Source organism: Buteo buteo, chromosome Z (genome assembly GCF_964188355.1).
Source record: "Buteo buteo chromosome Z, bButBut1.hap1.1, whole genome shotgun sequence".
Taxonomy (NCBI): Eukaryota; Metazoa; Chordata; class Aves; order Accipitriformes; family Accipitridae; genus Buteo; species Buteo buteo.
In genome coordinates this window covers 36,955,856-36,972,662 of record NC_134204.1, presented here as the reverse complement: position 1 = coordinate 36,972,662, position 16,807 = coordinate 36,955,856, and the positions used below count along the sequence as shown (strand labels likewise).

Sequence of the window (16,807 nt, the reverse complement as noted above, 5' to 3'; positions counted from 1 at the left end):
AAAGCCACTGTAATTAAAACCAGTATTGTAGTAGTATTATTTATCCTGGTATATAGTACTGTACCTTAAGTACAGAGGAAAGATCTTAAAGGAAAAATAATGTTTCTTTTGCGTTACTTTTTAACTGTGTGGGACTGGCTTCTTTTCTGCTGTGATTCATTTCTTTGTTCTTTACGATTTGAAAGGTGTATTGTATCTGCTTCAACCAGCTACTTAAAAAAACAAAACAAAACAAAAAACTACTTTTGATCTTTTGGGGGAGGGGAAGAAAGGGCTAGCTTTTTCATTTTCCCGTCCTTTCTTGCTGGCGATACTGCTTAAGACACTTAGCAGTAGGCAAGGGAAGAGAGGGGTGTGAGAGATGAAATGTGCATGTGACTTTCTGGTTTTATTTCAAAAGGAGTTGGATCATGTCTTTTTTCCCCTCTTTGGTAAGAGTTTTATTTGGGATAGGAACTGACTATCCCACAATTCTTGTCTGACTAATATTTAGAAAATAACCAGGCCAACTTTTATGTTTTACTTCTGAGTGAATATTGTATTTAAGAGTAATTGCTTGCTTGCTTGCTTTTTTCCTTTTCCTTTTTTTTTTTTTTTAAGGTTTGCTAATCCTGTGTGGTAGGCAAGTGTCAGATATTACATGCTGTACTTGACAGCATTGTTGAGGAAAAGCAGAGAAAGGGCCACAGCCTTTTCTTTCTCCCAATTCACTCTGATCATTGTGCTACTTAGAGAGAATGTGCATGTGTGTATCTGTGTATCTGTAGACTGAAGGGTTAGTGCAGGATGTCATTTGGTGCCTGACAGTGGAGCAGTGCAGTTGACTCTTTGCTCTGCTATCCAATGACATCCAGTGGCTGAGAGTTTGAAGCTGATGGTTGGGTCTCCTTAGTGCTGCATGCACACCTGACAGGCAGCTGTTAAACTGAGCAAAGGCGAGCTTGGGGAGTCACAATCTATGCATAAATGATAGGGGTATCTCTGCTGAAGGTGCGAAAGAAGCTCTGACCCTCTCCCCTGAATCCCCCCTTCCCAAATGAAACGCACAGTGCAGCTAGCTTCTTAACTACACTACACTCCTGCTACTGGCTGCCAAGAGGCTCAAAAAATCCACCTTCACTTTTCAGTCAGAAGAGGCAGAAGTGGATGTGAGAGACAGACACACACAGAGACACAGAGAGCGAAAGAGGGCAAGAGACTTGACTTTAAGAGACTCCTGCACTGACAACTCCATGCAGTTCGGAACAAGAACGGCAGCGACCGACTCTGGTTTCATGGGGACATGGCAGAACACTGACACTAACCTCTTATTCAGAATGTCCCAACAGGTACGTTACTTTCGTTTATTTTGAAACGTAGCATTTTTGTGCTCTTTTTTTCCCTCCTTTTTCTCTTTCTTTCCACGTTTCATTTTTGTTTCATTCATCACTACATAGTTAGCCTCTGAACTGTCATAACTATGTCATTGGAATGTGCATGGTTACTTCATTGCTTCCCTAAGGGCTCCTTTTTAAAAGAGGAAAAAATATTAAAGGTTTAAGTAAAAGCAAAGCATTTGTTTTAAAGTTTCCAAATAGAGCTTTGCTCATAGTAAGACTGTTTTTCTTTGTTTGCTTTTGTTTTGTTCCAGTCTTTTTCCCCTCGCTCTCCCCCCGTCCCATAAATAAAAGTATCTGCTATCCCAGCAAAACTCTTTTCTCTCTTCCTGAGTGCATAAGCCCCCAAATCAAACTGATACTAAATTTAGGGGGCCCCTCAGAACGGCGTAATTGACTTCATGTGGCAGAACACAGTTTTATTCAGAGGGAAGGAGCGGCGAGCCGTCCTGCTGGAGCTGCTGCCAGCACGGAGCTGAGGGTCGTTAGAGGAGACAGTTTCAGTCCTCGGGTCCCTCTCCCGCTCCCCCTCCCCGCTCGCTCCCTCTCTCCCCCCCCTCTCTGCGGAGCTGAGCCTTGGCGTCCTCCCCAGAGCTGCTCCTTCACCGGGGGCCGCGTTTAAGGCAGCTTGGTATGCCGGTTCTGACGGGAAAGCGAAAATGTTACTGCAAGGCCAGTAATAACTGATAATTAATCACAGGAGCCAGTGTCTCTGTACCATGCGCTTGGTGATACGCGCCCTGTGTGTTATAGCTAATCTTGCACAATTGCTTGGCTCTTCTGGATGAAGGAAAAGGGGGGAAAGAAAAAAAAGGGGGGGGGGGGAGGAAAAAAGAGAGGGAGAAACTTTCAGCTTGGACGGGGCTCAAGCAGGGGAGGGAAGTTCAACCTGGAGGCTTTTAACAGGGTGACTCCCTACCAGGGGACGTTTTGCCTTTCTGAAAACTAGTTTCCATTTATGGTCTGACACTGACTGATAATAATTGAAATAGTGTGTTAGCCAAAAGAGGAGTTAGTAAATGATTTGTGTATTAATCTTAGATTTTTTATTTAAAGTTGGACATAAGATGAATGAACTCATTTACCTGAGAGGCGTTGTCCTGTAAGAAAAGAGAGGGAAAGTAATTAGGTTTTTTATAGTTTACAGTAACAAAGCATGCTTGAATACTGGCCATAAAATGGTAATTTAATTAAAAAAAAAAACAAAAAACAAAACTTTAAAGCCGACAAAACCTCCAAAGCAGATAGTTAATAACCAATAGCGGTTGTCTATGGACAACAGTTTAAACAGTATAGCTCAGGACAGAATGAAGGCATTTGAATAAGGAATATTGTGATATATCCTGTAGAGGGACCCTGATTACTGCTGATACAGTACACTGGTATAGAATATAATCAACATAAGGCAAATAAGCAACTCTGTTCAATTTCCCATTCTTGAAAGTAAAAAAGTTCATTTCCTGGTAGGGATGCACATTTCAAAAACATTGCTTGGCACTAGGAAGTGTGAACTGCCACTGCACTGCTTACAAGCCTTATCAGCTGTATGCATGTCAGTGATACATAACTATTTGGTTATATTGGTATTGAGCAATAGCATAGAAAGCAGTTATTCAAATTACCTGCTGTATTCTTTTAGTAAGAAGTGAGATTAAATTTTTGGGGTGGAGAAAATGTTCTTTCCATTTCAGCCACAAAAGAGTTAACATAACTAGATCCAGATAACGATCAATTGATAAATGACGATTGAACCTCATAGATAGTATTAGATTGCCTGTTCAGTATTAGACCTTTTTCAACAGATTCAGCCTCTGTGGTCTCTGAAATACTAGAAAATATTAAAAACTGACAAAGAAAGGAAACAAAACTAAATAAAAGAGCATCACAGTGTGTAAGGGGGTCAAATAATTTGAGACCACTAGCTCATTAGACTAAGCCAAACATTTATGCACGTAAGCTAGGCTGTTGGGGTTTTGTTTTCTTTTTTAAATAATATTTTAAATGTGCTAATTCTTGAGTATTAACTGGATTTTGTACATTATTGAACATGCATGGTCATGTTGTATTCTGTACAGAAGGAGAGAAGTAATGTACTAAATGACTAAATGTGTAGTAGATGCTGCATCACTGTGTATCCTTCCATTGGAATACACACACAGTAGCACTGCAAAGGTGGTAATTTTGAATAGATTTACTTCTTAAAAGTCTGTACTTAACACATTCACATACTGTGTTAATCTCCTTGTCATATTTTGTTTGTTTGTTTATCATGTGCTAAACATACTCAGTCCAAATATGCTTTCATTATGCTTTTAAGAGGAGGGTAAGTTATTTTGCTAAGCACATTTCTCTCCTCTTTAAGGATAATATTTTGTCTTATATTTCTGATTTGTTAAGGCTGTTACAACTTGCTAGCTTGCACAGACTATAAGCACAGACTGTGCAAGTGCAGCTGCAAATTTGTGTCTAAGTGCCAATGTTTCTTTCTAAATGACTAAAATTTTGAATATTGTTTTCTGTTACCTATTTTAATCCACTTGTTAGTTAAGTATTTTCAATCCATCTTCTGGAAATGTAAGTATTTTTCAAATTTTTCCTATGCTTTAAGAAAAATTGTTTTCAGGAGTACAAATAACATGAAGTTATGAAATGTACATAACTTGCAGGCAAAGTTTGGCATGGTTTGAAAGAACAGTTTAATGAAACTTTTCCAGCTATACATAGTAATTCTAGAGACATTTCTTTTTTAAATTTCTAAGTATAATGCTGGCTTTGCACATGTTTTTTAGAAGCAAACAAATCCCAAGCCCCATCACTTTTCCTTGGAGTTGTAACTTAATCTCAAGCAGGTTTTTAGTACAAAGACTGAAGCATGGCAAGAAGAATGATTTAGAACAAAACAAAACCTTGCAATCCCACCCTCCTCTTACCTCTCAGCTCATACTGCACTGCTATTTGCATACTGTAGGAATGAATAACTTTTCTCGGAATAAAAGGAAAACCTACTTCATTATGACAAAGAACTGTATGTGTCTTAGAAAAATTAGGATTGATTGTACAGATTTGGTCTATTAATAGCAAGTATGATGGCATTTATTTTTGGATTATTTTCTTAGAGAATGGGAGCGCAAGAAAATGGCATCTCCACATTCCAGAACAAATTTAGATTTTGGTGGGGTGAGAGGATAAGAGGAATAGTCTCCTAAATTACCTGTGAGAAGTTTATGACATGGCCACTTGACTGCATTGTTTTGCCTGTGCACCTTTTGTCCATGTAAAAGTGTGTGATTCACTTGAAAGGGGTCATCCCATTCTGTATACAGAAGAATGTCTGATAACCTCAGAGGGCATAAATCTTAACTTTTAAAAAGGAGTGCTTCTTTGGGTCACTTTGATCAGTGACAGGTCGAGAATGAGCAGAAACCCTTGGCTTCTCTTCCATGCTCATCTGGTTAAGTCCAGGGCACCCACTGCCCATTCTAGTTCTGGCAAGGAGTTGTTAACAACAGAAAAGAAGGTCTGGATTTGACTGATTAAAAAAAGCAGGCTTTTGTGATTGTCTGCTTTCATAAATGTTTTGTGCATTTGTCAGAATAAGAAATGTCATTTTTCTTCATCCAGTTACCTTAAGGGCTGTAATGTTCTAAAATACTTTTAAGTCATTTCAGAAATGAGACCGTAAGAGAAATGGCTGTAACCCACAGTGACACAAAATGCCAGAGCCATGTACCTTTTTGTTAAGAAAGAAGCATGTTTAATCCGTTTCAGATAAAAAGGTAATAGCCTTTCCAGACGTTTTTTTCAATGTGAGAGTGAAAAAGCAGTATATCAGAATTATAAATGGATCTGTGCGTCATTATATAGTAATTTAGGATTCACTCAATGATGTAACAAAATTAACAACATAATTTCATTGTGTAACTGTATCTTATTAAAGAACAACTGTCTGACATTCTCTTACAGTTGCTTTATTTAACTTCATGCAAATATTATTAGTAGTGACATTTCTCTATTGTACATTAGATTCTCTCATTAGCATGATGTGTTAGTTATCACCAGAGAAATCACTTCTAGATAGGTGAGCGGGAAGCCAAGAAAACTAAAAATTAAATCAATGATGTATATTAATATAGACGCGTCTGTTCACGAGAGATATGGTACAGTAAATTCAACTTTTTTTTCCTTGCATAAATGCATGCTTATTCCAAGGAAAACTAAATAATACTTAAAATATGTGGGGTATGCATTAATATTGCTAGAAATATTAAACTGTATACAATGTGCACTGCCTGTTTTGAGCTGCACTTGTATTCTTCAATCTGATAGTTCCTAACATTGATGTAGACATAGGCACATAAACTGTTTATTGAACCAGTACTTAAAAATAGGAGCGTAGTGTAATGTCTATTGGATTGAAGGTGAAAGCTTTTTAAATGCTCCTGGGTTGCTGGTCATAGAGGTTGTATGCAATTTTAACATTTATTAAGTATTTAACTGTTTTACTGTAGCATATAACTATTCTTTTAATATAGGTGTACATGCAAAAAGAGTTCAAACTTAATTCGACAACAGGCTATATAATTCCATACCTTGATTTATTATGAACATTTTGGGAGGAAGATTAACAATGGTAAAATGCATTTTGTAGTTTACGGTAGTTAACAATCACCTTTGTCAGTAAGTGTCAGCAAACATAATAATTTTATTTAATATATATATTTTTACCACACCATTTTAAAGACGAGCTGACCCCAGGTGTTTTTTTTTGTTGTTGTTCATGAATAAGTTCATGTGCTAGTATGAATTCAGAAGCTTTATCAGGTTACATTGTCTCATTTCAGACACTTGCTTTAATTTTGTTGGGTAGTTTGGTAAAGCATAGTTTAGACCTGTAATGGTTCATGTCCTTTTAGCAAATTAAAAATATTTGCATTGAGAATTTTGTGCTGCTTCTGATGCGCCTCAGAATAGAGGCATTAGAAAATATTCTATGTGACAAAAGCACAGGATGTTTTGTATGGCATATAGCACTAGACATACAAGTACATGCAGTGACAGATACATGGCTATGTGCATGATACATGATTAAAAATAAAAAAAACCCCTCTCAATAGCTTCTCTTACTGTGTTCAGTATTTGCAGGAGAGCTAAAACATAGCATAATGTTTCCCGTTCCTCGCTATACATATTAATCTCGCACATATATACACACAATGTTTGAACATATTTGTGCCATTGTATATTTTAGTTGATGATGTGCTAAGAACACTGTCAGATCTTTGCTTAACTTTGAGATGTTTATGCACAAAACTGTAAAATATGCATGAAGCATTGAAACATATTAAAGCACATGCTCAAATATATTGTGCAATAAGCACTAGTGTTTAACATTTTAAAATGTATAGTTTTTTTCTATTTTCTATTTTTCAACTTTGTATTTTAGTAGTTACTTATTCATGTATAGTTTTATGGGGATTTGATTAATGTAGTGACAGAACAGATTTGGTATATAACAGCACCAGAGTTGCCTGCTCTCATGTCAGTGTTAAGAGCCAAGGCAAATCTTCCCTAACTAATTAGATGCTGAGTAAGGCATCTTAGTGAAGTTGGGGCAAAAGTGAATGGGTCACAGCTGAGGCAAGATTGCAGGGACTGTAGTGATAGTGAAAGCATTCGCATTTGCCAGGTCGTTGTGACACTGTGCTGATTGCAAAGGAACACTCTGTTCACTGAACTGCCGTCATAAAGTACGATCAGAAACAAAAGCTTTAAAGAGCTTTTACTTTTTTTTCTAGAAATGCTCAAAACATATGCTGTGTATAGCTGTCTTTGCTCAGTTATTTTTCTCAAACAATAGTGCATGTGCTTTTGTAAAAGGATTTGCCTTGTAAACTAATGGTTCTTCGCAGTTTAGAAGAATTTCCAAACTTGGGGCTCCTAGTATACCCAGGAGGTGATGAATCATACTGGCTCAGGAAAGAGAAGGCTGAAACAGAGAAGAGGGAGAAAGGGAGAATTCCATTGTTGCTGTCTCTTAATCTTTTAGTTCAGAAAGAGAATCACTAATGCAGCTTTTTACTATAATTAAGAGAGCATAATGACAAAATTTCAGCATCTAGATAAACTGTAATTAAAGGGATTTTATTTTTTGCCCAGCCTTCTTATAGAAAGGGGTAAACTTAAACAGCAGTTTTATTAAATGAAAGTCTATGTATTTATATACAGTTTTTCAATGAGGCAAAATGCATTCTGTAGCTTAACATCAGTCTGTGTAACAAATGTCCAAAATAAGAGACTGTACATCAGCCTATGGACAGGCATCTGTTGCTTTGTTACTGCTTACCCCGCTCATTATAGTAATGCCCTGATGCCTTCTTTCCCTTACTGCAATACTTGACAACTGTTTTCTAAATGATTTTCCTTCACTGACAAAGAAAATAGTACCACTTGTACGGCTGTGTCACACAGCGTTTTGTCATAGAGAGGCCATGTCTTTTGCGGGGCGGGAGGGTGAGCATCTCAGAATTGCTTTGATCAGTGTGAACTTGCCAACATCGTACCATTGATGCTATTCTGACTCTCTCGGGAAGCCATTGCATCCCCATCCTCTACTGATGATGCGTATCTGTGGACTTGTGCAAAGGAAAGAAGAGAGTGTCATCTGCCACTTACAGAGCATGGGAGTTCAGAAGAGGAAATGACACGATTACGATCCTGCCATTCCCTCCCATGCACAACACAGAAGTCAGCAAGCTTTTCTTATAAAGTGAATAATAAGTGATACTTTAAGAAGCTTTATGGAAAGTGAGAAAATTTACACTAGGGCTGTCATTAAAGCTGAAATGTACTGTCACGGGCAGGTAAACTTGCTGTGATACTTGAGATGATGTTTATTTGGAAATGGACCACAACACAAACACATCAGTAGAGATCGGTGCTGCAGTCTGCCTACCTGTGCATTTTGGAATATGCCCCTTCTAGAAGAAACTGAGTGGCGTGGTAAATGTCTCTGTTTTTTTGTGATACCTACTGTGACTAATGTTGAAAAAAGCTTTAATTCTTTTTCTTTTTCTCAGTAATTTTTAACAACTTGGGGAACAGTGACACAAACCTGAGGAACACAATTTGTCTATTTGTGGTGGTTCTTTTTAAACTTTATTTAACCAGAATTCCAGGGAAGGAGATAGATTACCCAATTCTCTGCCTGTGTATTTTTTCCATGTGTCCCATAGTGTATTTCTTAAAGATCGATAACTTTAAAATGCAATACTTCTGCCTTTGAGCAGTTTGAATGAAAATATCATACAGTGTAGTTCTTTTCATAGGAACAATTCAACATTTGGTGTGTACCAGTGAGAGGAAAATAGAATATAAAGGATCATATCCTCACCATGATCTGAGCATGTGTTTTCCATTCATGTCATTGGAGGCCCTGTCATGCATCAAGGACAGCATATAGTTTAGGCACAGAATTACAGATAGCACTGTATTAACCTTCAGAGTGAGCTGTAACTGGGAGCTCAATTCTGTAAGCCTTCTGTATGTGTGTAACTTTTATGAAGCTAAATGTGCAGGTATTTTGCAAGACAAGATTCTGCAGTGGTAAAGAAGTTGCTCTTGTGTATTTTAGTCTTTTCTATTATTTAGACGCTAAGGAGATGAACATAATTTAAAAAAAAAAAAAAAAAAAAGGTTAGGCAATGCACTTTCTTAAAGAAATGTAAACCTGGCTTCCTGTTTTGTCACAATCCAGAAATCAAACCAGATTCTCTGTTAATGTCTCTGGTCAAGTCTGAGCTTTTAGACATTATGGGTCTGTGTATGATTTCATGTGTAAGTAAGTTACTGAAAGCTCAGTTTTTTGTGGGTTACCCTGGAAGCCAGTGCAAAATTATGGTTGCTTCCAGTTTGCTTCTGAAGGTTTGAATTTTTTGAACCAGAAATCTCAAAATGAAATTTGGGCAGTGTAATTCAACATGAAACTAAATTGGAAGAGAAGTGTTTACCAGACTCCTTGCTAACTGGAACTGCCAACTTTTCCATAGGAAATGTAGCAACACAGTAGGAAAAAGGTAATTTAATCAATAAAGTAGCATTTTGAAATGAATTATTCTAGTTCACATAAAAATTTGACTTCCCAAAGTGTTCTATATTTTTGTTTTCTCATTAATAAAAAAAAAATATATAAACCCAATCCAACCTGAAGATGTTATTGTCAGAGCTTTTTATGCAGATTGATTCTTTTTAGCATATTCATTGCCCTTTGCCTGCACAGAATACAAGACCTTGTGTACTGTACTGCAGTTTTATTGCTGCTTTCAGAGGGATGTCTTGTGAGATGTTACAGCTCCTGCGGAAGTACAACGGCAAAATGTCATTTTATGATAGATCATTATTGATATCCTTTATTTATTTATGCCTTTCCTCATTTTTCTTTCCCTACAGTTGTTTGGTTTTTTTTTTTTCCTCTGTATATATCTGAACATGTATTAAAAGAAAAACTCTTCTTGGTAGTAATTGAATAATTAAAACAATCTTGATTATAAGGGACTACAGGAATAGATGAGGGGCAGAAAGGAGAAACATCCCTTCCAAGGATGGCTGAATGTAGGTGCTGAGTTCAGTGTTTTGTATTTCAGTGCGTCTGTATGCAAGGGCATGATAAAAATGTGTGATGCCCTGGCTTATCACATGGAAGGTGCTGAAAAGCATCTCAGTTTGATCTCTGCTTTGTACAATTTCTTAACCAAGGCATTGCTAATATTTAAAAAGGAGCCCTCAGTATATTTGTATTCCTATATCTCAAATATGAGCTTTGTGTTTATTTGACAAAATAAATATCAAGAAAAATGGGAAAATTAAACTCACAGAATGCTTGAACACTTTTTTTTTTCTACACAGACTTAGTAGACAAAAAATAATCAGCTTGGACATCAGTGAGTTATTTAAAAACAATTAATACCACAGACCTGTATCACTGTGTCCAGACTTAGTTCTTCATTAAAAATGTGCCAAGTATTTTTTTTTTCTAGCATGTATTCTCTAAATCTTAAATTTTATGGCAATCTGTAAAATGGAGTTCATTATAGGAAAACAGTCTCCTCAGAAGTGGCCGCAGCTGTATTTCTCAGTAGTGGACATTGGGGTTTTCACATTTCCTACCGTAACTTTTAGTGGCTGTTTTTTCCCTGAACAGTTGACTTTTTAAAATACATAAATTTGATAAGAACATCTGAAATAGATGTCTTGGGGAGGAGGGAGGTACAAACTAATGAAGAGTATGCAAGGAAAAAAATAATTACTTCCAGCTGGCTTTATATAATAAATCTACTATTAAAATGAGGAGCTCCATTAGGAAGGTTTTAATTATATATTTTCTTACATTTCTAAATAAACATCATAGTCTTTAGAAAAATAACACTTAAATGAGTTAAGCGTGACAGCCCTCGCTCTAGCCAGGGAAAAATATAAAGAAGTACCAACTCATCTACCCTGCCTTAATGCCCCACAGCAGTTGACATTGCTGGAATGCCTCCTGCAGCTGGTGGCATATGACTGTCATTTGCAGGCAGGATATACGGAGAGTTTACACAATGGAGGCATTCATGAAAGTGTTCCTCATCTGGGACTCCTGCAAGCTCTCATTTTATTGACCCTGTCAGAATTTAACTGGTAGGCTGTCAAATTATGTGTTGCTTTATCTAATATTAGTTTTTCTTTTAAATTAGAATGCACAGAAGAAGGGGTTGTGGAGAGCAGGTATGAAAAGCAAAAACAACTTCTGGCTTACTGTTTCTAAACCAGGAAAAACGTAACAGCTGTATAAGAACTTTATGATTTGTGCTACAAATTGTAAGGATTCTATTTGTGGTTCAAGATTAAATATAATATAATTTATTTATGGAGTTTTATCAGGGTTTGGGGTGGGGTTTTTTAGTATTCAAAACCTTAAACAAAAATCTGTTTTCTAAATTACCATGTCCCTCAAGTATAACTCAAACATCGGTGTACAAACAGTTTTATGAAACAGCTCACTCTTTAACTGCTGGTGTTCTTAAAGATAGCAGGAAAAGTACTCTCTATACAAGCTTCCCCCAAAATAGATTTATTCATATGCTTTGCTGCATCTTTATGCAGAATGCCATGAAGAAATGCCTGATACTTAACGGTTTTTGTAATGTTCTGCAAACAATGTAATAATCTGAGAGGTGATTGATGATTATAAATATGTTCTTTATATCACAGATTGGCTGCTTATTAATTCAATGGTGTTGAGGCATGACCTCTCCAAAGCCATAATTTGCATAAAAAAATAAAATGTATGCACAGCTTCATTGATATCTGGGAGAGAACTGGTTACAGGAGCAGACAGCACACCAAAACATTGGCTTCATGCAGATGGAGCATACTGCAAGAAAAGTACCTTACGCAGTGAGTTACTCATTTTAATAGATCCTCCTATCCACCAGTCCATTGTTAATGCAATGCTAAAGTTCAGTTCAGGGCGGGGGGGAAGAGAGAGCGGGAATGAGAAAGAATGATCAGATTGTTAAAGGAAAATAAATTTTATCCTGGAGGCTATCAATCACTTCATTTCTGCTAGGAAAAAAAAAACCCTGAGCTCACCATATATGTTTTTGTTCATGTATAGAAATAAGGTATGGCATCTGTCTGTCTGACATGGGATCTCATTATCATAGATTTTACTTATTACATTTTCTTATAATTGTTCTACTTTAAAAAAAATGCTGGATTTTTGCTAGAATAGTGATAGCTGAATAGTAAACACTGTTTTACATTAAGAAATATATATGGCTGACTGTCTTGTGCCATGTGTAATTTCCAGTTTCTTCCTACTTTGCTTCTCTCTTTCCTAGAATACAAAATCATTTTAAACACAAAAGACAAAGTAATCTAAATAGAATATTATTACACTATTTTGCAAGACCTCCTGAAATATTGCTCTGGAATCTACTGAGATGTTGATTTTTCTCTGCAGGGATAAATGAGAAAGACAACTGAAACATTTTAATTCACTTGAAAGCGTGTATTTTTTTTTTACCTTTTGGTAGAGCATTCTGAAGACACTGTCTTCCCTTAAATATTAAAAAAAAATAAAAATTGGTTGCGTAAGCTGTAATATTAAATTAGTATTTAGCAATTCAAAGATAAGTTATTACGAGAACTTGACAAATGTAGAATCTCCCTCATGATAAGTGAATTTTCATTCCAAGAAAAATGCTACCCCTGCAGTTTTGGCATAGCACTTACTGTAAATGGCATTTTTTGTTTTCTTTTCCTTAAAAATTGAGGAAAAATTGAAGTACATACATACGTTTGTATTTTCTTGTTAATGAGGGTAGTTTCATTAGTGGCTTCTCAATCTGATTGTCTAAGGAGAGAAGTAAAAGCTGGGTTTCAGAACACAACCAAAAACATGGGAAAATGTTCAGACAACGGTAAAAACAGTTAGTGAAGTTTCCTACATCATCAGACTTACCTGACAATTTATTTAGAAGAATATCTATTTTTTTTCATTGTGAAAGCTTGTTGGAGGTAGTCAGCCTGTCAGCACACGGTCACAGGTCAAAACCAAGGTATCTCAGACTCTTCTGCTGAAAAGGTTTCTGTAGGAAAAGAATACTTTACAACACTAGAAAATTTTTATTTTAAGTGTGTAGTCCTGGTCTCACTGGAATCAATACAAATATAGTCTATAATCACAGAACTAGTCTGGGGGCTTTTCCTACAGTCTTTCCTCAGGAAGAGGTAATTTGTGTTTTGCTTGTTCCGTGATGGAGCACATCTAAAATACATGTTAAGTGAAGAAATAATTGTAGAAGTAATGCTCTAATTCCTTCCCCAAATTTTAGAGCATTGTATACTAGTTTCAAATTATGCAGTATTTGTAGAAGTATGACCGTTAAAATCTAGGATCTTCAAAATTTTAATTACACATTTAAGAAAGACTGTGTGGTATATGCTAGCTGTTTAAACAAAATAATCCTCTGATAACTCAGTGCTGGGTGTATTTTTAGTTTAAAATACAATTTTATTCTTGCATAAAAATGTATGTTTCATTAATCTATATCTTCATTATGGAAATCTTTCAGAAGGCAGTGGAAGGAAATTATTTAACTCATAGCATAGTCAGCAATGATCTTTAAAAGTAAAACAACATCACAAATCCCCAAAACAAAACTAATCCCACTTTAAACATCTTTAGTTGGTATTTATGTATCTTTTGCATGAAAGTTGCTTAGACATGAAATGATGTCTTTGTCCACATTCTTATTTTGCTTTTCGCTAATGTTGGGAAGCTAAAAGTCAGGTCTGAAACTGTTAAAGCAATTCAATGTATATGCAGTTTTATAATTATGAAGTTGAAATTTGGTTTTCTCCAAATAGACCTATATAAATCATGTTTTCTATGATTTTTCAATTTGCATTTTTAAAACCCTTTTTCAATGATACCAAACTGAAATAGAACTTTTCTAACATGTAACGTACATGAAGTACGTAAATATGTAAAATGCATAAAGTAAAGATATAGACATGAGACTGATTTTAAATGACTGGGTTTTTTTCTGAACATATCTCTTCTATACTACATCCCCATCCCTTCCAGAATTCAGCAGTGGTCAGGTGTGGCATTTTGATTCTACCCATTGACTTGCATATGCATGTTTATGCACCCACAAACTGTAAAAAGAAAACTGACTAAATGTGGCTTCAGGGAAAAGAAAGGAGTGGTGGGCGCAGATACCAGCTGGAGCTTGATGCATGTGTTCTCTTCTGTGGCACCGTTTTGTTGTTGATGTGGGAATGTAGCTAAACAGTGGCTACAGATGCTCCACTAAATAAGGATCCACATAAATTCCAGCTGTGAACTTGTGATTCATCCTTCCCTGCACAAAAGATATGTTTCCATATGTCCCATTATGTTCCATATTTGATTTTTATCACACACTGTGTGCCAGTCTGAATCTCGTCTACATGCTTTTTATGAATCCTGTAATCCTTTCTCTTCCTCCCTTGAATTAAAGTCATAATGCACCCCAGCCTCCATGCAAAAACTCCACATTACAATAATACACCATCCTTGTAAATAATTTTTTAATGAATCAAGTACATGAATAATGTATCTATGCAACCACCATAATACAGAGTCTGGACATATCTATAGAAAATCATAGTAGTAGTCCATTTGAGAAGTATTTCCCTTGAAGCTAACTCTGCAGTCCTTAAAATGATCTGAGTTCCAAATAATTTCATCTTTAAAAATACCTGTATCTTACTTTACCTACTCTGAATGGATTTTTGCAATATTATCTGTAATCATTTCAGGTATCATCTAGTGTACATAGCTTCTCTTTATATTTTTAAGTATGTAATTGATTGATGAGGACTCTCATTTTGAATTACGAATAATATCCATTGTTAAACCATTTATGCTTTCTGAGACTCACTGTAAAAAACTGCAAAACTGTCACTGGTTCCATGGTACCAAATAAAATATGTTCTATTTTTTTAATACATATATTGCTCTTATCCATTATGTTCTCTAGGTTGGAATTCAGGATATTTTTTCTTCTACTACCATAATGTAGATACGGAAATTGCCATCTAGAAATGTAGGCATCCCTGGCCCCAAGAGCGTACAAAACCCCATAGTTTAAAATATTTAAAAAAACAAAGTAAAGATTTAAAAAATGTTAGCTGAATTGCAGTGTAGGCTTTTGAGTTGGCTTATTGTAATACAGTTACGAGAAACATGGTCCCTGCTTCCTAATTGGGGTGAAATATGGCTGCTGGTCAGCTCTGTAAGAAACATAGTGCTGCTAGAGCTTTGCAGTAAGTTCTACATATGATAGTCATTGACTATCATAAAACTACTCAGAACATGAGGCAGAAGTCAGCATTGTCGTCTTAGACAGCTGTATTCTAGAAAGTGTCTTTGTGAAGGTAAAACCTCAGACGTTGCTGTAATTATTAAACTTATGATTAAAGTACTAAATTTTGTCATTTGTTTTTGCAAGTTGTTGAAGCCAATGCTTCTAGCTCCAGCACAAATTTTAAGTGGCTTATCAGGAACTGGATGAAATGCTCGCAGTCTTCAGAAGTGAAGTTATTGTGCAGATGTTGCAGCAGTGCTGTAATTTCCATTCTAGTCAATTACAGTATACTCACCTACATAGGTCGTTGTAATTTTGTTGACTGAAGAAGAGTGCCTTGAGAATACAATTTTCTGAAACAAAGTGTGACAAAGCAAATGCTTCTTTATAGCAGATATCAGTATTATTTAGCTGTGTGCAGAATTTGACGTCCAGTGCTTTTTTTGTCTATTGTGTTGCAAGGAAAACTGTCTGTTCATAATTGAAGTTCTCCAGGCAAGTCAGATATCAACCGTATACCAACATTTTTCAACAGAAAGGATAGTTAATTAGTTTGTATTTTAAACTGAAGGTCACTATGTTATAGATTTCTGTGGGAACAAAAAGAGAGCATCTAGTTAAAACGATGAGTAAGTGGGGCCTGTTCTCAGCAGTGTCAGAGGTACCATTAAGTTGAACCACTGGTCACTGTCAAATTCCAATCAAAATGCAGATAAGTTTAGCATAAACATAGCAAGGTGTTGGTGTGTTTCCAGAACTGTAAAGAAGACTTTAACTGGAGAAGAGGCTGGAGATTAACAGTTTGTTTTACAGCTAGGTTAGGTATTTCAAATCAAGTGTCTGGTGCTGCTTGTAACGAAGCATCTGCAAAGTGTGTCAGTGTGACGTTGGTATTCTGTGTTCAAGAAGTTCAGTGTCAACACAGCTGTGACTTACCACTTTCAGCAACCTCTGAACTGAGAATTAGATAAAATACCTTTAATTTGGGCATGAGGTTGGGGGAAGAGTACTGGGATGGGAGTATAATTTCAGATGCTATTAATTTCACAAAATAACATTTGTGTGCTTTGTCTTGCCAGATAAGTCCACAATGCTTTTCCTCATTTCACGTGCCAAGCTGTTTTTATATTATCATTTCCTTCTCTGCTGTGTTTATCTTTTCTGAAAATGGTGAATGTAAGCTATTGCAGACTGGGTGGGTGGCACACATTTGCACAGTAACTTTTAAAACACAGAGCAAGCATTTTATTTGGGTTTTGAAAACCACTGAGAGAACTTAATGCAGCTGCTCTCATGGCATCAAAGTGAAGCATGTGAAAATCTCACTTTCTATTCTAAATAACCTTAGGGCTGTTGAGTCAGATATTTCCGGGTTGACGTGTTTTGCACAGGAGTGACAGTGGCATTGAGTATATATAGTAAATCTTAATGTTCCACTGAATCTCTTCACTCTTTTATGAGCTTTGCAGGGTACTCATCCTTTAACAAAATGTCAAGTTAAAACATGTCACTTTGCCATAGTTGAAATTACTTACT

At 36.2% G+C, this 16,807-nt stretch overlaps 1 protein-coding gene across 3 annotated transcripts in view; it reads left to right on the top strand.

Moving 5' to 3' along the window:
- Positions 1-16,807, top strand: part of BNC2 (basonuclin zinc finger protein 2) — a 341,392-nt gene that overhangs the window by 93,758 nt on the left and 230,827 nt on the right. For 2 of the 3 annotated variants that reach the window (XM_075021244.1, XM_075021245.1), the window contains exon 2: positions 1,128-1,328. In XM_075021244.1, coding sequence (XP_074877345.1) covers positions 1,128-1,328 — 201 coding nt within the window. Of the gene's footprint in view, positions 1-140; positions 432-1,127; positions 1,329-16,807 lie in introns of those variants that run through there. The other variant, XM_075021243.1, reaches the window with a different exon arrangement.